Here is a 24,555-nt window from a genome sequence, read left to right on the forward strand (position 1 = left end):
TAAACACCAGTTTGGACTAATTATTGCACTTACTGAGCAAGAGTCTTAATAACACGAGAGGCAGTTTATTCTTGCTTTGTGGTTCAAGTAGTTCTTACTAGTCCAGCAGGAAACCTCAGTCAGAATGTTTGCTTCTGTTACAGGTGGAAGATTGTGACTTGTTTACAGAGTTCAAGCTTTGAGTGTGTGCGTTTTAATACTCACGCTTCATCAGAGCTGGTTGGAGGGGGAGGGGGAGGGGTCTCGCTTTGAGGCAAACTGTTTTTGAGGTCTCAAACTACTCGTGCCATTTATGTAGAGCGTGCTCGGCCTCGATGACGCTTCTCACCACAACTTCAGGTTAAAAACAAGCGTACGAGTGATTCCTGGTAACGTGCACGAACAAGCCCACACCGGCACGATGCCGAGGTCCTGCAGGTTTCCATCTCACGACATTTTACGCCAACGGTTGTTTTGTTGAAGGAAACAATACATACTCAGCTCTGCGTAATATTCCTATTTATAAATACAGAGAACATAATTAAATTGTTAAAATAGGATTTTTGGAAAAATATTTCACTACAGTTATCTTGTTTATTTTTACTTGGTGATAAGAAAAAACTACAAATAACACGTCCGTCGCTCGCTCTCTGGAAGTTATAGAAACTGTCACTGATTTAAGATTCACACTGAAGATATTAGAGGATATACTGTAAGTGTATGACGCTGTATCCGACGCCTCAGGACTTGCATCAGAGGGTTAGAAGTGGATTTGTTCAAGGTAATACCATCGTGTGCCACTAGGGGGCCACTGGTTCAGAACAGTGGATTTCACCTCTCATTTGAATGAAATTAAAAAGACATGTGGCTACAAATTAATGCAATCATTTTATTACAAAAAAAACATTGATGTATAACATTTTTATTAAAATATCAAGCTACATACAATTCCTCAGACAGACCAAAAAAAAACAGTATCAGTGATAAAAGACGAACATGCAGCTTGTGCAAACTTAATTTATCTCAACTTTAATAACGTTTTAAAGATCAATTGGTATTTCTGTCAAAGACACATTTTCCTTGGGTAAAGAGCTAATTTGCATAATTAATACTTTCACTAATAAAGTACATGTTGGTGCAAACGACTTTTTACAACAAAAAAGGTAACATTATTTAACGTAACACACACACACACTGATGACATTGATCGCATACTGAACAAAACAAAACCCACAACTTAACAGTTTTTAAGTCATCCCTTTTAAATCGCATGTTACATGGTCTTTGAGGCGTATACTCGGCTCTGACACAATTTTAAAAAGTCTTCAACCGCCCTAAACACATTTAACAATACAGCATTGAACACAAGGCCTCGCGACTAAAATAAACATCAGGTACTTACTGGGTTTAACTGACCTTTCTCATGCCAGCTGAGTGGGTTTTAAGGCTGATATGGATGGGCTACAAACAAAAAACAAATACAAAGCAGTAAGTGACGTGTGCAGAGGAAACTCTAGAAACACCTACAAAGACCGAGTCTCGCGATCCAAGTGCGCACTAACGACGGTCTCCGGAGAGATTGCTCTCTACGGCAATCTCCCACACAGGATCATGGCGGTGGACACTGGGGTTGGCGATTATGAACATTTAAATATAAAAAGGATGGATAAAAAATAAAAAGGACACCACCCAGCAACACAAACTAGCGCTGCAGTAAATAATCTAGGATTTCATCTTGAGAAATCAGCTGCTTGTGAGACTGTTCCCTCTCGCTGATGCAGTGTTTATTTTTTAGGATTACATCATTACATTTTGAAACACTTTTGCATCATATGATGTGCAAGTCATTTAGGGAATTACTGCCGCAAGTCTCAACCACAACCAGACACAACCCTTTAGCGGCACGCGCCTGCAGCGTAAGTTTTATTCACACAGGTTGATAAAACTACTTGGATCACCACGGAATTGCTGATTGCAAAGTCACAAAAATCGGAATTTAACACAGAGCTAGTGTATTGTTGGGTTTGTTGTGTTGCTCGCCACCCTGTAGTGGGGACACGCCTGTGATGTATGACAATCTAACAGTAGAGTGTTCATGCATGTTGGAGTACTGCTATGCAAGTTAATGAACTTTAGTTCCTCTGTCTCGCCGGTCGAGTGCATCTACAAGTATTACATAATCTGCAGTTATGGCCGCCGTTATCATGGAGGTAAACATGCAGTATTTAGAACCAAAAGTTGGCCAACATCTTAGTTTTGGGCTGGTGGAACAAAAGATTTGAGAACACTGAATCTTGTATCTGTTTGAGCTAACGGAGGAGCATTTCCTGTAATACTTCAATGTCCAGTCGTTGACCATGCTAAGTGGACTCTACACACACACACACACACAAATAATCGATGATGGCAAACTTGGTTTTTAAATACCTGATGAAATCCTGTAGATACAGAAAAAAAAAAAGCGCACCAGTACAAACCTTCGTCACTCACCTCCACGCACGTCAGGACAAACCAGCATTGAATTTCAAGATGAATTTTATTACAACAGATTCATAAAACATTACAAAGGATGCATACAGGTACCCTCTTGACCAGGACATTAAAAGCAAACCTGAAATAAGGATAAAGCTAGAGGCTGATGAGTCGTGAGTATTTCTTTAACACTACTTAGTTGGAATCATTTTCGTCACTGAGACCCTCACCAACCAAGGTTGGGGACGCAAGTCCAACAGCACCTAAGCATGCTGTGAGGGCCTCAATAAAAAGCTACCAAAAATAAAAACAAACAAAACAAAAAGAATCAAATGTTTACAAGAGAAACTTGCCTTTGTAAGGGGTTGGTACGTTCATGTAACTCCAGCAGCTTCAAAAGAAATATGAATCATTTTAACACACTTTACTTCTATAAACCTGAGTGAAACCTATGGGGAGGGGGGAAATATATATCTATTTATATATATATCCTCACATGAAATCAGATGACAACAAAATAGCTTTCAGGAACGTGTGTGGTGTTTGGCTGTTTCCCCCAATAAAGATGTTATATTAAATGTCCGTTAGTTCTAACAAGTAATGTTTGTCTTCACCACCACTGGTCTCACTGCTCTTTGCTTGCAGCTAGGTTTGAAAAAGCACAAGGATGAGAGAAAGGTGTTAACCTCAAACCTAATGCGGCGGCTGCTTCTTTGCTGCTTCAGTAGCGCCCAGCCGGAGACATGACGGGCGGCCGCATGCCCATGGGAGGGCCTCCCTGGTAAGTGGGCACCATAGGAGGACCCTGCCCGTACGGAGGCATCCCTCCGGGCATGTAGCTCGGCATGCCCTGAGGAGGAGCGCCATACTGACCTGCAGGGACACACACCGCAAACATGAGTTTTTGCTGCAATTCTAAATGACTTCAACAGTTGACTTAAATTCATTGAGAGGCAGACTTTTCCATTTTAAAACAGGAAATTAAACAACTTGATTTAGCATCTAGCACGAACCAAGACATGCATGACTAATGTATACTGAAGGCTTCTTTGTTCAGGACTTAAGTGTGTCACACAACAACAAAAAAAGTTCTATGAAAAAGTGCCATGGTTTAAAAATGATTGGGAACCACTGATCCAGTGCAATGAAGCTGCCGACACCATGAATTGATAACATGAATACGTCATTTTGTTTGGATCATTAAGCCAGAGGAACATCTGCTGAGCTAGAGGCTGATTTCCAAACAAACGTTTGTCTCACCATGCATGGGATGCCTCATGCCCGGCTGCTGTGGTGGCATGCCTTGCTGTGGGGGCATTATGCTGCCCACAGCCACCACAGGGGGCGCAGCCACCAGGGCCTGACCCGGCCTGAGTGCAAGTCGCTGGTAGCGGGGCAACTGGGCCCTAAATTCCTCCTGTTGGCAGGGACAACACACAAAGCGAACAGTCAGACCGAAGAAAATCTATTGTGCCCCCTTACAGTACAAAGATAAACACTCACACAAACGACGAGGAATTGGGTACCAATGTTGGCGTGCCCTGATTTTCACACTGAGGATATTCAAGTTCAGAACCATCCTTTAACATAACCACAAAAGAGCAACCACTAAGTGAGTGTGAGGCGATACAATTTAAACGCTTGGCGAGTATCTCCATAAATATCTCACTTTACGATGACAGTGCTATTCAGAACCTGACTGGTGGTCAAAACAGCCCTATGGCGGATAAATGCGCTCTTATATGCATCAGTCATTACTTACTGTGAAAAGGGCAAAATAGAAAGCTCAAGCAACTTACCAGTGAGATATCCTCATCAGGATGGATCAACTTACTAGTTGCACTCGTTGTGGTAAGGGTGGCGGGTTTGGTGGGCACTGTGGCCGGGGGTTTGGCCACAGTGCTGCTAGAGGGGTTAGAAGAAGCAGAAGTGGAAGAGCAAGAAGAGACAGAGGGCTGGGTGTAGGCGGGGAATGTTGCTTTGGGAGGGTCGGAGGATGCGGCTGTACTGTGGGAGTTTGAAGCTGCAGCTCCTGAAGTGCTCTGCTGGGCCTGTGGAAAGAAACGCACTCAGGTAACACACTGGTAATCGGAGCTCCTCGAGTGGATTATACCGTTGGGGGACAACCATTGTGTCACAGATTTCTTTGAGACAGATGAACTCCCGCCCCTCCAAATACACCAATATTCAAAAGTTTGTCTTTGATGTGTGAACCGTAATATTCCAACGAATCAGCCTTCTGAATGTGAAGAACGAAACAATTGCCTTACACACTTTCAACTGGATTGAACATTTAAAAAGGGACATAAACCCCAAGGTATTCACCGTAGTGCACAATACAAAATCCTGAGATAAAAGTAAAACCAGTGTGGGAGAACAACTTGCCGTGTGCTATGCACCGCTGCAGCGTACAAAGTCAAAGCATGACGAGTAATTATTTATTCCGGAAACCATGCTTTAGAGGCTAAGGGGTGTGAATGCAAAATGAGATCCATCACAGCCAATCTTGCGCCTCATTCCGCGTTAATTAAAGCACATGCACAGTAATAAAGCTCACAGACAAAACAGTGCGTCAGTTGTTGTTGAGGATACTTATCAGACGCCGACGTGCTTGTTTTAATGCACAAGGCAATTACCTTTGACAAGCAACCTCATTTTAAAGCTTAAGAATACAGGCAGAGTTAATAAATAAGCAACATGCAGCTGTCAAAGTCCCGTCTGTGAGCGTACTTGTGGCGCGTTAGGAAAGGGAGGCTGAGAGGAGGCAGACTGAGGGTCTGCAGGTGGAGAAGAAACTGCGGCGGTGGCGCTGTGAACGCCAGCGCCCATCTGCAGCATGGTGGAAAGGAGATCACAGCATTGGCATGTAGCATGTCCACTCGGTCCGAATTCAATAATGAGAACTGAGAATCCGACATAATAGTGACACTGATTTAATAAAAGAAAGAAATGGGACCGAGAAAGACAGAAAAAGAGGAAATGCCGACTACATAAAATGAGGAAACGGGACATCAGACATCCGTAAAGTTGAGAAGTAAACCAATATCCCTCAGTACCGGTTTCATAAGAAGTGGCATTTATGGTTTAATAATAACAGAAAGCTATCAACTCTCTGAAGAGGCTGTACGAGTGTGAGCGGGTGTTTGTGGGTGTCGGAGGAGCGCATGGTGCCCACCTGCGCTGCACTGGGGAAGAGGGGTTTGGTGACAGCGGGCTGGGACAATGGTACTGCTGGTCGACTGGGCATCGCTCCGGCTGCAGCAGCTTGGGCCATGTGGGGCATCCCTGGCCTTGGAGCCATGTGAGGAGGCATTCCTAAACAAAAATCACCCAAACAGGTCAATCAACTTTTCTTGAAATCGTCTGACATCATTCACCTAGCAGACGACAAAATGTGTTTAATTCAGCCCAACCTGCTGCACAATCTAGAAAGGTAAGCATGGCTATGATTGAAGAATGTAATTGATAGGGTGTTACATCAAATCTTCTCTACGTGGGCACACAGACACAACCACAACTCACCGTGCGGCATACCGGGCATCCCTGGCATCATGGGAGGCATCATTCCACCCATCTGCATCATGCTGCAAAAGAGGAAACAAGGATGACGCATGTGCGGTAACACAGAGCCAGTTGAGGAACGGCGGAGTTTCAATTCAGTGGTTTATCACTGTAGCAGATCACTATAAATGGTCTCCTCTGTCAAATAAAATCTAATTTATACGACAAAACAGAGTTTTTATAAAAGGAGCATGTAATCAATTGAAGAATTAAACTGAAAAATAGCATTGAATCTGAATGTCTTTAAAGACATCAATGTTTCAATCAATAAGAGATCTGTTACCCTGGTGGCATTCCATGCATGTTGGGGGGCATGCCGTGCATCATGGGAGGAACACCAGGCATCATGGGAGGCATTCCTGCAACAGTGAGTAAGAAGATATGTTTTCTTTAACAACTCAACACTTCATCAGTCCAAACCCCTCAAATGTTTCCCGGCTGTATGTATATAGCAGCTTAGCCAGTAGCACTAAAATGTAACATATCCAATCCTAAAATATAACCACCTGATTATCAGACATAGGACAAGTTGAACGCTTTCCCATTCAAGTCTAAAGAATAGGTTTCAAATAATTCATATGGCATCCCAAAATAATGCTTATGTCGAATACCCTAATCAACCTAATCCGTGTGAAAGCATGAGCAGCCTCGTCTCAGATATCCATTGTTATATATGGCATGGTGAGGTAGGTGTGAAATAGCCCAATTTCAGAGTGGATTTATGATAATTTGTTTTGTAAACTTGAGTCAGTGCTCATTCCCAACTTCTATTGTCTTTTTTTACAAAGAGGTCCTTGCCTTGGTATCCTCCATGGTGCATCCCACCGCCAGCCACAGGAGGCATCCCAAGCTGGGCCATTGGAGTAGCATAGCCTGGCTGGGGCTGGACAGCAGCAACCTGCTGAACTGATGGTCCCGCTTCATCGTCGTCGTCATCGTCGTCGTCAGAGTCATCCTGATTGTTTGACTTCTTCTTTTGACTTTCTGAAAACAAAAAAGGGACCATATTTAAGCTACTGGTGACGCATAAACAAAATATAAAGGATCCTAAGCTTCTAAAAAACACTTGGAAGGTTGATTTTAAGTTTAAAAAAACAACATCATAGTTATAGAACACTTAACCAAGATGGCAGACCACAGGATTACCCTCCACTTCCTCTCAGGGGTCTTACCACATAAAAATGCTACCCATTATCCGGAATCACCCTTAACCATAAAGCATTCCATATACACAAAACCATTACAGAAATCGAAGAAAACTAATTAATTCGGCCACTAAAATTGGCAACGCAAGTACATCAAAGTGTACAAACCTTGTGATTTCTGTTCTAATGTCCGTCTCCTTTCCTGCATGTCTTTCTCTGGAATCCCCTCCATGCCGTAGATTTCCAGCTCGATGTCTACTCTTCCAGGAATTGCATTTGGTACGCTGTCAATCGTTTCTTTGTGGACCTGAAACACATGCAAAGTGAGCCAGTGAATACCATCATAGCAAGTAGAGTAATATTACATCCACAGTCCATTTTAAGACAACAACTGAAACCCCTATATGACTTAACAGTGCAGGAACTGTGGAACCAAAGACATTTAAACTGAAGTAGGATAAATGACACAGACAAATGCACCTACCTGCATGCAATGGATTGCCAAGCCTGGGCCAGTGTACAACTTCTTGTGGCAAATGTGGCATTTAAAATGCTTAGCCTTCTGATGCTGGATGAGAATCTTTTCGTCATCAAAGTCTCGATTACAGTACCTTGAGCGAGGTGTTAAGGATTGTGTTTGAAAGAGGAAGCACGGGCAAAACAGCAAAAATACACAAGAACACAACATACAACGCCCCGAGTCAGTGAATCACACTCAAGCCTCCAACATGACGCTAATGTTGCCGAACTGGTGATTAAAACGGCCCGATCTGAGGGGTAGTCGTGATCATCCTTCATGATCAATGACCTGGCAGCGCGGATGTTAAATTCACACAACTGGACAACTACAAGACTTCTGACTAATCCGACTCGATACGTAACGCTACATCACAACGATAGATGTTGCCCTGAATTATCAATGCACCGTTGGCTAGCTAGCTTAGCATCGGAGCGGAGGCAGCTTATTAACTCTCCTCCCAGCTGAGTTTAGCGTAGCGCGGACTCCACATAGTCTACGCCCGCGTTAATATACACGAGGCTAAATGTCTTTGCGGTATGAAACATGAAGTAAATTTGTTTTGAGCAATCCTCAAAGCTACCTCCTAGCCTCCCGTAACCAAATCGCTACGCTAACGTTAGCTCACAGACCGCTAAACCCTCCGAGAGGCTAACGGAGGCCTTCCTTTTGTCAAGCTAACGTTGAGCCGCGGGTGTCTAGCCGTCAAGGCAACAAAAGGATACCAACACCATGGCTTCATCTGCTTCTTCTTCTTTCGTCCCATTTCGAGCGAATACTGAAAGAGAGGTCTTGCAACGTTATATTCTGGTCTTATTATCTGTTTGACAACAGCATGCTGTCGTCCCGTAACAACGCCGAAAATGGCGCTCCGCTGGAGGAAGTTGTAGATTGCCAACTCCCCAGCAAGAGAAGTCGCTATTGGCTGCTCTAGAGGTCGCTAGAAGTCGCAAAATCACGTCATACCTAATTTGCATAGTATTAATGTAACCCATAGAAGACGGGAATATGACGATATATACATTGTTTTACTAATTAATGACCGCTTGTTTTGGGCTTTGTCTTTTGAGAATTTTTTTTGGTTGTCATGTGTTTTTCTATATCACAAAGTTTGACAGAAATCGGCCTGACAATACAGGCCTGCAATGTTTTGGCCCTGTATCATTTCCAATAAGTGGCTTCAGCCAGCCTTTTAATTCAGGGTTTGATGGACAATTTCTGTATTTTTGAGATCATAGACAGCAATTCAATAACATACTAAATGTATACTTGCACATTTACAATTGTTAAATCCTGTGTTTACGTCACAATTTCCCTTTTTTACACAAGCGCCTGCACACTGGAACCCAAAAGCATGACAAAGAGAGAGAGAGAGAGAGAGAGAGAGAGAGAGAGAGAGAGAGAGAGAGAGAGAGAGAGAGAGAGAGAGAGAGAGAGAGAGAGAGAGAGAGAGAGAGACTTGCAAGGATCAATTTACTTTGTGTTTAACCTAGGTCAAAACCTTAAGATCAGTCACTCAAACAAATCCAAAAAGGGGAAGGCAAAGAATCTAAGGTCACAAACACACAGGCAGGGTCAGGACAGATATAGAAACAAGAATAACGCCAGAGAGCTTGGGAGTAACACAAAAGACAATCTGGAAGGGATCAAATTCAAGCAAACAGATATAAATGGAGGGACTATGAAGGAATGGGCTGCAGGTGAGATTGGCATGACCAGGTGAGGGGAATGAGGGATTACAGGGTGTGAGTGACAGGTGCTGAAATGACAGGAGAGTTAGGCCCAATCCCAATCTCCACCCTGACAGACTCACAAACTTTAAGGCGCGCTCCCGCAATGTCCTTGAGGGTTTAGGGGTGTCCCATTGTCAAATTGTCGAGTGCATGAGGGCTCTGTGGCAGACTTTTTGAGCCCTTTATGAACTCTTTCCGTAAGTCAGCATGCTGACTTTGCCTAGGGGAATTACCCACATTGCATTGCAACGTGAGGTTAAAAATGCAGTTCCCAATAGAAGAATGGAGACGTAAAAAAAGAGTAAATGTTATGATCAGTGATTGTACCTAAGTATACTTGCTTAAGTACTGTACTTCAGTCCAAATTCAAAGTACTTTTGTTCCACGTTTTAGTTTTTACTCTACAATGCAGCTTCAGTTAGTAGTTACATTGCGCAATACAATTTTTCAAACCCTTCCTAACAACCCAAACTGAACTACATTGTAAAAAATGAGTTAAAATGAGCTCCACCTGAAACATGTGCTGCAGGAATGATGATCCAAACAAATATACATATGTAATATCAATTTGTAATATTAAAACACAGAGATTATGTTCCTGTAAAATGAGTATTTTTAATCACTATTGTTTGAAGTCCAATTACCTCGTTTTATGTTTTTTAGTTCAGTGTGAGAAATCATCTTCTGAGCAGTTCACACTTTAAGTATGGAAAGTTTGAAGGGATGAAATCACTCTTCACTGTTTGGAAGTCTTGAAATATCCTTAACTGTTGTACTATTAATTATGCATGACGTATGAATGGCCCAAGGTCATTTGAGATATTTAAAATACTCAAATTTTGATGAATATAAAACATTGAAACAGTCAAAAAGCTAAGTAAAATGAATAAAAGGTTGAAGTCCTTTCGAATTGTATAGTACAGTACTCGAGTAACTAAACTTGGTTACTTCCACGAAGAAGAAGGGTCCGTGGTCCCTGTACGTTTTACCATCAGTCAACACTTCATACCAGGAAAGTCAAAGAGATGAAATCCAAAAATATATATTTAATCTAATATCAGATAAAGTTAAAAAATAAATAAATAAAATAAAAAAAACTACCACGTTGCGGATCTGACACAGAGTTGAACCTCACTCGGGCTGCTTCTAATGACCTCACACAGGCATCTACCGTCCAGGGTAGACTACCACGCGCTGTGGTCTAACGCGCGAGCTACACTGGTAGACCCGCGCGTGCTTAGTGCCTCAAGTGTGTCCAGGCCCGGTTTCGAACCCGGGCCCCCCATGTGCCAGCCCACTGTAGCCTCTGAGAGGCCACCGTGGTAGACAAAAGCATAGAAGTAACAGTTTACATTTAACTTTTGTTTCGTTGGTTAAACATAAACAATATGAATACAGCAACGAGCCCGTCAGAGCAACGCGACGCCACGTGACTGGCCAAACCGCCGAGAGAGAGAGAGAGAGAGAGAGAGCACAGTTGGTCCGAGTGTGTGCTAATACAATAAAAAGCTGCAAGCTGCAAAGACACTGGTCTCATACAGGCTTTGCTATAGGTTCACTCAAGAAACAGCACAATACGATGGAAAAATAAATATGATCAACTCTACACACACAAATTACTTGATTGAATTATATTACGAACTGTGTTGCATTAAACAATGCAGCGATTAATTTAACAGTTGATTCTTGCTGTGTACATATACATATATATATATATATATATATATATATATATATATATATATATATGTATATATATGTATATATATATATATATATATATATATATATGTATGTATATATATATATGTATATATATACATACATACATATATATATATATATATATATATATATATATATGCATATTAAACTGCCTGTAGGCTCTACTTTTGCTAACTTATCCAGGCTTATTTATTTATATTTATTAATTAATGTTCTTCTCGACGCGTGCGCTGCGTGTTCTGGTCGCTAGAGGGCATTAGCGTCCCGTCCACGACGGAGGTGTACGGAAGCCGAGAAAGCCAGCGAACGAACGGCCCGACACGCGAGCCTGTAACGATGAGAGCTATCATTCAGAGGGTCACCAAGGCGAGCGTGACGGGTAAGAGACCGCTCGGACCCGAGCGAGGTGGCATTGGCTTGCACCCCATTCTGGTAGTGTCGCTGAACCGCCTTTGTGTATTCCCGTCTCCGAGCATGCGCGTTAGCTTCCCTAGCTGGGCTAGCAGTAGAGCTAAGTTAGGCGCGCGGCCCCATAGACGGACGGACGGTGGTGGTTCAAGCTCCGAGGAACCCAGCAAAGGTCACAAGTTGACCCGCAGCTGGCGCCTGTCCTCGCAATGATGAGGTTTAGTCTGTCTGCCTGTCTATCTGTCCCCTGCCTGTCTATCTGTCCGCTGCCTGTCTGTCCCGACTGCTTGTCCCTGAATGAAAACAGTATATAGCTGCTCATGTCTTCGCCTGTGTTCCTGCAGTGGGAGAAGAAGAGATCAGTTCAATAGGACGAGGACTGTGTGTCCTGCTGGGAGTGTCGGTGGAGGACACCCAGAAGGATGCGGACTACATGTGAGTGTTTGTGGGAGAGGCCTTCAACACCAACACGTTACAACGTTTTTGTGCCAGAAATGATTTAGTGTTCATTTCAATTTCAATTTATTTTGTCTATCCCCAACAGAGGATGATCCCTCCAATAGGATTTACAGAAGTGCAATATATGTCATGTGTACAGAATGAACAACATAATAGAGTACAACACATTCAATGGATGTGACATCAATTATTCATATAATGAGAGTAGTAGGCATGAAGAAAAAGTTTCAACCAACAATAGCAGCAACAGTGGATATAGTAGAATAATAATGACAATAAAAGCAGTAATGGCAATGCTAATTGCAATGCAACTAATAATAACCCCCACTATAAAAGATTATCTTATTTTATAATAATAATGATAATAGCAGGTGGTGTCAGGCAGGACCAGGGTCCAGATGAAACCGCGATCCATGTAAAACTGTGAGGAGAGAAAGCACAAAGACTTCGGAAAAAGGAGCAGTCAATTATAAGCAGATTCAAGCATTCTTAGACCCTAGTACGTTCTGGTATTTCTTCGTGGTGTGGGATATGTTGGTTCCTACTTAAGTCAACCCGCACTTAAATGGCGTTGCCATGTAACGATGATTTGGATGTGAGAAACAATGCAGACTTGTGCTCGTTGACATCCAAAAAGGAACGTGAACCAATAAGTGTCATAAGGGAGAACAATACATCTAAGACTGTGTTTATACCATGCATTGATGATGATGAGCAAAGATAGAAAGTAGCCATGATGTGTGCGTGTGTTTTCAGAGTACGTAAGATCCTCCACCTGCGGCTGTTCGAGGACGACAGCGGCCGAGCGTGGGCCAAAAGCGTCATGGACCGGGACTTCGAGGTGCTGTGCGTGAGCCAGTTCACGCTGCAGTGTGTCCTGAAAGGCAACAAGCCAGACTTCCACGCGGCTATGCCCGCTGAGCTTGCCCAGCCCTTCTACGCCAGCATCCTAAAGAGCATGAGGAGCAGCTACAAGCCGGAGCTCATCAAGGGCGAGTACACCCGCCTGCCGCTGGACCTCAGAGGAGAGCTGAGACGTCCGACTTTAGATAGTGTCCCTGTTATCTCTACACATTAAATGTCAGCTCGAGGTCAGATAGCCATTGTTTAGCATCTCCCAGGAGGCGTGCATGTGTGTCTTTCCACAGCTAATCTCTCATACAACAGAAGCCATCCGCGTGATCATGAATTGTGCTTTTTATAGCTGCATGCTCAAGGACCTCTGGTGGATTAGTGATGACTGGACTGTTTTCTACCATCACTGACTGCTGACTTCTCAAGCTGCTTGTGGGGATCAACAGCAGCTTCTGAAGCAAAAACCAGCTTCACCAGTCTGTTGCAGATATTAATCTTTGTTGTGGCGCAAAAACTGCTATCTCATTTTAAAGCGGAGCGTCTGCAGATGAACTCCAGACCTGATTGGTTTTGATCCACTGAAGTTGAGGAGGGACAATCGAGTGATTCAACTCTTCTTTGTGCGCGCGGGCTAGGTGGATACACTGCACTCTGCGAAGTACACACACGTCTGTTGTTCCATGACAGCGTGATATATTTTGTGAGGTTGGAGTTTCGAGTTTCCAGAGTCAGTGCGGGGGTCAGAAGCTGCTTCCAGTGGAGTCCCAGGAGCCTGAGAGGACAAGATGGCTAGAAGAAAAGAAAGCTAGTTTCCGAGCTTATTAAACACTTAAGTGTTGAGGGTCACCGTTATTGCCACCCACTCATAAGTTTGGATCGGTGCCCCTCTACCAGCCCCCCCTATCCCCTCCCTGCTAATTCATTGCGGTACGGCGTGGTGGGGACTGTGACAGTGAATTAGGTCAGCCCACCGGGGAGCGGGTGCGGAGAACGCCTTGTCCCAGCAAGGCAGGCATAAGGCTTCCTAATTAGTCCCCCTCCTCCCGAGAGGAAACATGATGATGCAGCGCTTTCCCACCACGTCCCACGGCTTCATTGTGCAGATGGTGTCATTAATCTCCTGGACCCTGTTAGAAGAAAGGAGAGCACTTAAGTCGAAACTTCCTGTCCTCCTACAGCCCCTTCGTCTTTTGTCCCCAGTGTCTCTGGGGGGCCCACGCCGTCCCACGTCCTCGTGAAACACTGACTGCCTCTTGACGTCGAGGTTACTGTAGATCTAGTCCACCGTGGGCTCACGGTGTCTTTGATGTTTGATGTCCTGGGCTCGTTCTTGGCGGGTTGTAAAATGTGTGTTTGGTTCTTGTGTCTCCAGACGGGAAGTTCGGGGCCTGCATGCAGGTCAGCATTCAAAACGACGGACCTGTCACCATCGAACTGACGTCCCCCACCGGCCCCTCTGACCTCAGACAGGTACGTGTTTTTGCTCATGAAGTCTGGGACAAAGTGGTCTGACAGAACAGTTTACCTCGAGGTCCACTTATTAGCTCTCAACTGGAGCTTTCAGCCGAGTCATCATGAATATGGAAATGTCCAATTTTACTTAATCGGTCCCAAAAAAAAATATTTCGTTGCAGCAAATAATTTGCCATTGTTTTGCGTCTGAGCCTTCAATATAGTAGCCGGCCTAGTAACTATATACTCTTCCATGCCAGTGGGTAGCGCAACAATTACCTACAATATATGCTGTGTTATCTTTTTTTGGTTGTTGGTGTGCTGCGGTGTATTTTTATTGTCAAAAATGTGCCGTGGCTCAAAAAAGGTTGAAAAAAAATACCGCAATCAAATCATTCACTAGGTGTCATTTCTCATTGTGATCCACTAGGTGGTGACATTTACTCTGTTGTGTGCAGAAACGCTTGCTTCTCCTGTTACATGTAGAGCAGGTTTTCTGTTTTGAATGATAGGGGTGTTCTTTAAGAAATATGGATTATGCAAAGACATAATTGAGAAAATTGTGTTTTTATTTTCAGCTTTCACTGATTGCTGTTTCATTGTTGTGTAGCTATAAATATGAAATTTAGATCTGAGCTTAACTGACTTTTAGATGAAGAAAAGATATACATCCAACATTTACAAGCTGCTCTCATGACGACCCAATAAAGAATTCTCTCCATCTCTTCAGTCTGGAGCTCTTCCTGCTGCTCTCAGTGGGGAACCGTTTGGTTTTCAGTTGGAAGCTGTCAAATCTAACGTCCTCGTGCTGCTTTCTCCAGCGTTGCCAAGTCCATCTTTAAAATAGACAAACTTCTTTTTTTTTCTTCAGTTGTATGCTGCTGCGAACTCCAAGAAATGATTCCAGCCATTACTTATGTCATTAGATTTTTGGTGATTGTGGCGCAAGAGGAAAAGGTCAGGGGGTCTCCCCGGTTCGTAGACTTTATCCCTGAACTACCTAGACTCTGGTGGCCTGTCGTAACCTTTTTTACGTCATAGTTTCATAATGAACCGAAAAATATTGTTTTGCTTCTCGGAGAGTGAAAGCGGCTCGCGGCTCGAGGCTCCGGCCGTGTCGGCGCTCCAGCAGCTCTCGCCCCCGGACTGTGCTGCTTCATCTGGCTCGTTGCTCGCTGAGCCCCCGCTCGCTGTGGGGAGGAACAGAGGGTGACTTTTTATTTTTGGTACTGAGTCGGCACCATTCATATTTCTACAACCAATGTGTTCATGATTGCCTTATTTACTAGAGCGCAGTGTAAAAATAACCAATTACATTAAATTTCCTCATTCAAAATGTTACTTAAGTAAAAGTACAAAGTCATAAGCTTCAAAATATACTGATAGTATCAAAAGTGAAAGCATACAATTGCCCATTTCAAATGATATATTTACAGTGCATTGATGTGTTCATCACTTTAATGTTGCAGCCGGTGAAAGTGAACTATATTATACTTAAATGTAAAAAAACAAAAAAATCTGAATCTGTAAAGTAGGCTAAATAGTAACTCATATTGTCAAATAAAAGTAGTGAATTAAAAGTGCAATCTTTCCCACTTCGATGTAGTGGATTAGATGTATAATTTTCCATTTTGTAACTTCTTAAGTAAACTATAAGTACCTCAAGATTGTACTGAAGTACAGTACTTGAGTACATGTACTTTGTGCTCTTGTTTTAGCAGTGGTGGAATGTAACAAAGTGCTTCATATATCTGTCAAAGTTCACCAGTATAATGCATTTGCCTGTCATCCAGGGCAGCATGAGGACCCGACCCCCCTCGATGCTTTTAGCTCCGCCTCTCACGGTCTCACAGCATCCGGGGGGGAAAGTGTTGAAATATTTCAGCCCTGACTAAAGTGTTGGCCATCGCGCATCGCCGTGCCGGTCTCGTGCTCAAAAGGATTCATTTATTTGATTATGTCTGTACGTTTTTGGATACAACGGCAACATTGATGTACAATTTCTCACATATTCTCACAAAAAATGCTGACATTTTAGACCAACATGGATGCAAACGGCAACATTCAACCTGAAGGCAGGAATTCTAGTTTGAAACTAATATTCATTTCAGTATTATTTAAATTGATTGAAAAAGATTGCGGGCTGGTGATGGCTAGCCTCACAGCAAAAGGGGCCGGGGGTTCGATTCCCAGGCTCGACGAGCCTTCTCTACGCGGAGTCTGCATGTTCTCCTCACGTCAGCGTGGGTTCTCTCCAGGTTCTCTGGCTGACATGCAGCTAAGGTTCATTTAAGCCTGTTAATGTGTGAATGGTTGTCTGTGCTGTTGCCGGCCTTAGCCCCGAACAGGATAAGCTTTTAGAGATAATGGATGGATGGAAGAAAAAGATTGCTTTTGGAAGCCAAAACAATGTGTTTCCATCAAGTGGTAACAACATTAGTTTCATTAGTTGCTGTTGTGCCAAAAGCACATTGGAACCATTGGATGGCTGACTTCCAGCAATTAAAGCAATACAACGTAGGAATTACTAATGTTTGACCTTCTCCTCCGTTTGATAACAACACTTTAGATTCACTCCACATTGCTCCTCCTGTAACTCAGTTTGGGATGGACTGGACTGCTAATAATGAAAATGCATTTTTTTTCAGTAAATTGAGCGTAGTTTAGCACGTATGTTACGGAATTGTATAATAACCAAAACCCAACTAGAATACTGGTTAGTTTCCCCTCTATACGTCTTGAATGAAGCGCCATTGTCTGCACCTCTCTCGGCCTCTTGTTCCAGGAGACGTTCACTTATCCCCCCCCCAATGGATTCTGGTCACTTCCGTGGAACCCGGCCAGCATCCCTATGCTTTGGCTTCATTCCGGCTTTGGGATATTAAGCAGTCCTCCGAATTTTAATCTTGTCTGTTTTGGGGAGGTTTTTTTTTTTTTTTTTTGCTGTGGAGGCCGATGAGCCAAAGCCGAGGCTGAACATCAGGGATAAAAGGCCAGCCAAAAAGCTAAGCTTGGCAAGAGGAGGGAGGGGTGGGGGGGAGATGAAGCAATGGCCAACAGACACTGTTCCATTCTTTCCATGAATCAGGGATTTAGTCCTCTGCGGGGTCAAGCGGCCAGCAAACAATGGTGTTATCCAGAGCAAAATTTGAATGTTGCCTTTGGGACGCTGACCGAGCGGACTCGACGGTAGAGGGTCCTCTTTCTGGAGGTTGATCACCTGACTCGTTTTGTGCCTTTTTGTTTTTCGGGGGCCCTGGGCTGGAACCCAACTTGCACAGAAAGGATGAGATGTTTGATATAAGGTTTCTATCAAGTTGGGATTGAGAGTTTCGGGGTTTGTAGCTTTCAAAGGAAAGCCAGAATCACTTTAAGCAAATTCTACTTTGATTTCCATTTGCTCTTGCATACATATTTGCCTGCCCTTCCATCGGCTTAAGTAAAATGTCAGGGAGAGGAGGAAGGGGAGGAGGAGGAGGAGGCGGCGGCCGAGCTGATCTTGACTTAGGGAACTGCCTGAAGTGTCCTCCCAGTCTCATCGATCCAGTCTTCACTACAACCGTACCGTTTAAAACTCTTCTGCGTGAACTGTTTCACTGCGTTACTTCTGGATGAATGAGACCGATTACTCTGCACATGAGTTGTGTGAGATTCTATAAACAGAGGTCTGCGTTTGGTTTTGCGGTTGAACCGTTTACGTTAATTCAGCAAGACTCATCGCTGTATTCTTGTATTCCTCATTCGCAGAGCATTAAGATATCCCGGGGCGAGTAACCGAGATACAGATTGAGATGTTGAATGCTTCGTGGCGAGAGGAACATGTATTGTAGTTTTAAACTGGTTCACCGGTCGGCCTGATTTGGTACCGCAGCCTGTTAATGGGTTCAAATGGGAATAGCACTGATTTTTGAGTTTTGAGTCCTCTTTGAATAATGTAATGTCTTATGCAATGCTTTGGATTTTCAAGATGACATTTAGCTCATGAATATTTGCCAGCAATCATTAAAGTTTTAGCACCTGTGTTTACAGGCCGCGTTTCAGACGGAGGCTCCTGTTGTGGTGTTTCATGGGCCGTGAAGAACACAACGAGGAAAGGAGCGGTTTGATCGGAGCGCCGACTACCGACTGGCACTGTGAACTGTCATTTAGGACCGCGTAAGAGGCCGCGCGTGCATCACAACAATAGACTCGTTGAAGTGGGCATGCGACGAGCCAGAATAGCTGTTGGTGAAGGAGAGAGCAGGAGAGGCTGCACAATGCACAAGGAGGAGTCGGATGTGGAGCGCTGGTGTGTGCCGCTGAAAAGTTTCTACTTCCTTGTTGACTTCATTTCACTCATTCTCATGCATGCCGGGACCTTTGGGGGGGAATACTGAACATGCGGCAAAGGTCATGATCTGCAAGTCATGATGCAACACATTCATGATGTGAACCCCCAGGAACCCCGGACTGATAAGGTCTCAGTTCCAGTTTAGCCAAAGTTGATGTGCAGCGCACCTTCACACACGGTTCCTAGCAAAAGTTCCTCCTCATTTTACGTGCATTTTCCTTGGAAAGTGAGTTTAAAATAAACTCCCGTCTTCTTAGTTAGATGTATATTTACAGTACATACATACTGTATATAGATATATCAATTTGACTTTATTTTGTGGAGAATCCACATTTTCTATGTAACGTAAGATGCTAGATTGTTAGCTTTAAGCTTCATGTTGTGCACTCGGGGTTTACTCTGTTCTCCAAATGTGAAACACTTAGACATCAAATATTATTACAAACGTACCCGGACGTCTTCTGAAAACTACATGTATCCTACAAATAGGATCCAACAGTGTGTAACTGTTCCTCACACGCGTTACGTTTCTTGTGTTTCCTCAGCTGTCAAAGCAGGAGAAGCAGCAGCAGAGGAAAGAGAAGACGCGCTCCAAGGGCCCCTCCGAGTCCAGCAGGGAAAAAGGCGCCGTACGTTCCCGACAGGACCCCAACGCCAGTAGCGGGGCCGACGGCGATGTGTCATCAGAAAGGGAGCCCTAGGTCAGCAGGGTGAGGGGGGGGGACGCAGGAGACGTATACGCATAATACATGTTCAAACCAACACACACACACACACACACACACACACACACACACTGGGTGTCTCCAGGGCCTTAAAACCTCCCCTTTTTTCTTTTTTTTTTTCAACGACGAGTTCGACTAAAATTTGCAGAAACTCTGACATACCCGAACTCTTTAGAAAGGTTACAGCTGTTTTATCGCGGGAAATTTGACTTTTCTTTTCAATTGTCTCTGTCCTGTTTTTTATCCCCCGGTGATAGCTCGGCTATTAGCGCAACACGCTCAAACAAAAGCTGTCTAAATGTAGTCTGACTGTTTGGATTAGTTTGCGACGTATCTCCGCTTGCTGAAACTAATCAGCCCCGCCTCTTCCTCCGCCGGCAGTACCTGCAGGCAGCGAACGACATCAGCAGAGGACAAGGGACACGAGGAGACTGTCTGATGTGTCCTTCAATCTTTAGAGACTTGACTCAGGAATATGATTTTTCGATTTGTTCCCACTGAGATATTAATTACTTCATGTAGTGACTTGCGGTTGCTGCTCGAGAACCAAAGTTAAATTTAAAATATAAATCATTTAAAAAATACAAAAAATCTGCCAACTCATCAATGGTTTCAGACGTCCTCCATGGTTAAGTGTATTTGGAGCTGTTAATGCTTAATACTAATAATCATAATCAATTCAATAATTCAAAATCAATCATATCTTTTCTGTAACCGGTGAAGGATTAATGTGAAACTCGCAAGATAGCTTGCTAACTCGCTCGCTGAATGAGTGAAATTTAAAGAACTTAATAAGACAATTGGCAGGTTTTCAACATTATGATCTGGCTATCCGAGTTGAATCTGTTGCTGCTTGAGCTGTGTGCCGCTCAAGAACGACTTTGTTCATGTTGCTTGTGTAACATTTCCAACAGTGAGAATGGCATCCCAAAATATCAGAGCAGTGGATCTTTTGGACGAGGATGCATGTGACGGTGTTTTGGCTGACTCTGCCGTAAAGAGGCCGCTCCAGGCTGCTGCTGCAGGAGGGAGGCATGGCCGGCGGGCGAGCCTCCAGAACCTGAACTGCCGAGAGCGAGCACCGACTGGTGGAGCCTTTGTCAACAAACAGAATCATTTTGCTGGAATGAATGTCAGCGTGGGCAGTTCTCTTTGGATCTTGTTGTGGACTACAGCTCAGAGACAGCAAGCCTTGTGTGTGTTTCTACGCATGAACGTTTCCCATCTCACTCAGACAGAAGTGGGCTGGAGATAAACTGGAAAAGGCAACGTAGAAATCTCACAGACTAATTAAAGTCCTCCTGAGTCGTCTCACAGTTTTCTCTCTCCAAAGTTTCCCCCAAACTCCTCCCACAGCTGGTTTCGTTTTTATGGCAACAGCTGCAGCTGGCCAACCAGTACCTGTCTGCCGTTTCCGGAGACCACTGGGCGGCCTCCTCCTTCAGCTTGTTGCCCGCCAGTGGATTCTTAGCTTGCCGCCATGTTGGGCACAGATGATCCAGCGGCCACGGCTCCAAGCGTAACCCTTCCACAATGGAGGGCTCGAACATGACACACGGTCGTTGGCCTTGGGTCTCGGGGTCTTCTGGTCACTTATAAATCAGCCAATGCTCGAGCACGGTTTATGTCAGAAGTCAGACTACAAAGCTCAGGATCAGATCTCGTCAATCCTCCCGATCACCTCCCTCCATTGTCGCCAATTTGAGCGTTGAAATCCTCCATCAGAATGATCGAGTCCCCAGTCGGCCCCCTTTCCAGGATGCCACCCGGGGCGAGGTGCATTACAGCACATCTTCATATAGGGTCAGCGAATCGCTCTTGGCCTGGTCCACCCCCCCGAGACCCTTTTGTCCGAAGAAACCCTACCAGGAACTGTTGCCCCCCGACAACACGGCTCCCAGGGTCCCTGGCGCACACAAACCCCTCCGCCATGTTAAGCAGGAAAACCATTGGAGGGGTAAGCCTGTCTTAGTTTGGCCTAAAAGAGAAACCTGATCTCGGAAGGTCGACGGTTTTATTTCTCAGATTAGGTGTAAGAATATTTCCTTAATTCCTAAATTTATTTTGCAATCTGATGAATTATATCAGTTTGTGATGTGATGTAATGGTTTGTTTCCATCTGCACATGACGAATGCTGCTGGAGCAGCCGTTTTATTGACAAATATTCCTATTTCATTGAATATTTCCCGAACTTTACAACCCTACTCCCATTTATGTACAAGTACAGTATGGCAGCTCTAGATTCATGGCGGCTCTAGATTTATGGCGGCTCTAGATTTATGGCGGCTCTAGATGTATGACGACTCTGACAGCTCTAGATGTATGACGACTGACAGCTTGAGATGTATGGCAGCTCTAGCTGTATGGCGGCTCTAGATGTGTGACAGCTGACAGCTCTAGATGTGTGACGGCTCTAGATGTGTGACGGCTCTAGATGTGTGACAGCTCTAGATGTGACAGCTGACAGCTCTAGATGTGTGACAGCTCTAGATGTACAGCGAGAAGAGAGAAGCAGAGTCGCTCCCATTCACCTCAGCGTCTGTGTTTCTCCTCCTCCTCCTCCTCCTCCTGCCTGCTCTCTTTCATGTTGTTGACGTTTGCAGTGAAACTGGGCAAAGCTCAAGAGACACCGTTCTGTTTGTTTCTCCTTCTCTTTGCTCATATTGTGTGGATGAGGAGGGGTTTGGGGTTGCTCCTGTTTGCCTTCAGTAGTTGTTTACTCGTGCAAAAACAAGAGGAGGAGGAGGAGTAGGAGGAGGAGGAGAAAGAGCACTGAGTCATCTCCCTGCTGCTGCTGTGGAACAGCTCCTCTCCTCTGTCGGCTCTCTGGCAGGCGAACACACTGACCGACGAGCAGTCTGTCACTGCAGCTCGCCTCCTGGCGGCGACAGGTCCCGCTCCGCTGTTGACACCCACCGCCTGAACGGGTAATGACACATTCAAGTGTGTCATTAATTTTGGGCTATTTTGGTGCAGTTCTGTCCGTGCTATCATACCTCCAGAGTTTCACGCGTCCCGTCTCATGAGGGAAGGCGTAAGTTGGAGTTTGGACGGGAGCGCCAGGAAATGGCAATCACGTGACCGTCCCAAATAGTTAAAATAATAAAAAAACAGGTTGGTTTCTAGCTTTGGTTACACCAACAGTCTGCGTTCATCTCTGAGTTTTACTCGTCTTTTTGATTCTTCCCAGTTCATTTTGTTTGTTCGCCCTCTGGTGGTTGGGAGAATAACGCAGCGCACAGCGTATTAAGAGTATGAACGCCTCGGCCGTGCTGTGAGTTCGCTAGTCCGCGGGGTATAAACAAAGCTAAAGCCTGTGTCGTCCCGTCTTCTTCTGCAGGGGGCCCATGCGCTGTAATCCCTAAGTGCATGTTGGGTAAGACATGGAGGCTTCAGCACCTCGTTACATAAGGCCTTTTAGTCTGACGGAGAGCCAGATCGGGGGAGACGGAGGGGAGGGAGAGGGAAATGAGGAAGAAGCCAAAAGAATAAAGTCTGACAAGTCCAGAGAGTTCGTTGAAATTTCACAGCACTTCTGGAAATGTGTGCGCTCTGGTAGGAGGAGAGGTGGGAGGTGGGGCATTTGGATATCGAAGAGATGTCAGACAAGGAGCTTGCTTGACTCATTCGCTGCATATTTGAAAGAGAATTGGTGTTCCCAAGGTTCGCTTGGATTGACTTAACCACGAGCAGCGTGTAACAGTCCTCCGTCATCTTCTCTAGCCTTCCTTCCTTCCCTTCTATGTATGTATGTATGTATGTATGTATGTATATATATATCTATATCTATATCTATATATATCTCCATCCTAATGGTACTATGTTTGAAGAGGCGGAGCCACATGCCACATCAGAGAGTGGAGTGAACTTCCATTTTTCAATATTCATAATAACCCTGAGCAGGCCCATTGTTTAACTGTCAAACTTTGATGATAAAAAGCTAATCCAGTGACCTCTTTGGACACTTTTAGTCTCTGTTCACTTAAAACGGCTGCGGATGAGGACGGTCTGTCTTCCCAGCCGTGCTCATCGTCATGTGTAGGATTTAGCAAAAACAGTGACGTGGAGGCTGACGGAGAAGTTTCACCAAACGATGCACTTCCCCTCAGCTCTTTAGACTGCTCCAGTGTCTTTCAGCCAATACCATTTGGTCTTCTGGCCTCAGAAACAGATTGCTGCCCCCTATCTGCTGGATGTGTAACTGATGTGCTACTGTAACCGTTTGCTAAAATGTTCGTTTCGACAACTTTAAAAGGTGTTAATGTGTTGGCGAAAAAAAACGTTAACGCAGCTTTAAAGTCGGACATTTTTCTTTTTTTGTCCGTTAGTATTTACTTGGCTCTGTGTGTATGTAAAAGAAAATAATAATAAAAAGTGTGTTTATTCATTCTAATGTGCTCAAGAGTTGAGCTGCGACAGCCTCACTCGGTCTGTTTTGACCGGTGGCTAATTGTGGCTGATGTTAGCACTCTCCAGGTAGATATTGCCGTTTTGAACTGAATGGAGTCAACTGCGTCGTCATCCTGTAATTGCCGCTTGTGGCCACAGTGAGCGCTGTCCAGAAATAAGTGGCCCGGTTACGCTTTACACATTGTAATACTTGATGATTGATTCACGGGGGCACGAATGAGAGGAGCCAGGGACTGAACATGATCGTGTTTTCTCTTCTCAGGAAGGCTTCCATCCTCAGTGACTCTAACACCCGGCCTGTGGACCGTCCTTCATCAGCAGGATTCTCTTGGCCTGGCGCAGAGCATCGTCGTCTTCCCCCCCGCCCCCGCCGTCCTTGGCTTCTCTCCTTCACAAACAGACAGGACTGGCTAGGTGTAAAGTAAAGAGGCAAAGTCGAGCCTCAGGACTGCCCAGTCTTTTTAGATTGATGAAGGGAGATTGAATAAAGGGTGCAGAGGGAGGGGACAGACTCCAGCAGCACTGTCTTTCTCCTACTGCCGATCTTCCCAGGTGTCTGTCTCTGTCTGTCTCTCTCTCCTATTCGCGCTCTCCCCGCTCAGAGACGTGGGACTGACCTTGAAGCATAACTCAGCTCCAAGGTCCTCTGCTCACAGCGAGCATGAGGACAGTGATAGCGGTCTCAAAGCGTCAGTGACGGCATCGCTTTTCATCGCTCCAGTGCATGTATAGAGTCTGTCATTAAAGGTGACTGTTACTGTTTGAATAGACTGTGTATTTTGA

General features: G+C 44.6%; 2 protein-coding genes across 4 annotated transcripts; one reads left to right on the plus strand and one right to left on the minus strand.

The window, feature by feature from the left end:
* Window positions 1-2,496: 2,496 nt before the first annotated feature.
* Window positions 2,497-8,583, minus strand: LOC137794894 (BUB3-interacting and GLEBS motif-containing protein ZNF207-like). Of its 2 annotated transcripts, XM_068592015.1 has the most exons (11): window positions 8,400-8,583; window positions 7,642-7,768; window positions 7,326-7,464; window positions 6,811-6,996; window positions 6,296-6,371; window positions 5,974-6,035; window positions 5,627-5,766; window positions 5,182-5,280; window positions 4,251-4,502; window positions 3,712-3,868; window positions 2,497-3,324 (listed from the first exon to the last, which is right to left on the minus strand). In XM_068592015.1, the coding sequence occupies exons 1-11, from the start codon at window positions 8,438-8,440 to the stop codon at window positions 3,173-3,175; spliced, it is 1,431 nt and encodes a 476-aa protein (XP_068448116.1). In that variant the 5' UTR covers window positions 8,441-8,583; the 3' UTR covers window positions 2,497-3,172. The 2 variants fall into 2 exon arrangements, with proteins under 2 accessions (XP_068448116.1, XP_068448117.1); XM_068592016.1 differs by lacking the exon at window positions 5,182-5,280.
* Window positions 8,584-11,422: 2,839 nt separating this feature from the next.
* Window positions 11,423-24,325, plus strand: dtd1 (D-aminoacyl-tRNA deacylase 1). Of its 2 annotated transcripts, XM_068591810.1 has the most exons (6): window positions 11,423-11,511; window positions 11,885-11,975; window positions 12,756-12,991; window positions 14,227-14,324; window positions 19,182-19,337; window positions 24,035-24,325. In XM_068591810.1, exons 1-5 carry the CDS (start codon window positions 11,469-11,471, stop codon window positions 19,335-19,337), a joined length of 624 nt encoding a protein of 207 aa, XP_068447911.1. In that variant the 5' UTR covers window positions 11,423-11,468; the 3' UTR covers window positions 24,035-24,325. The 2 variants fall into 2 exon arrangements, with proteins under 2 accessions (XP_068447911.1, XP_068447912.1); XM_068591811.1 differs by lacking the exons at window positions 19,182-19,337; window positions 24,035-24,325 and adding an exon at window positions 18,336-18,584.
* Window positions 24,326-24,555: the final 230 nt, after the last annotated feature.

This window comes from Clinocottus analis, unplaced genomic scaffold, assembly GCF_023055335.1.
Source record: "Clinocottus analis isolate CAN_PGR_092001 unplaced genomic scaffold, fCliAna1.0.p SCAF_26, whole genome shotgun sequence".
Taxonomy (NCBI): Eukaryota; Metazoa; Chordata; class Actinopteri; order Perciformes; family Cottidae; genus Clinocottus; species Clinocottus analis.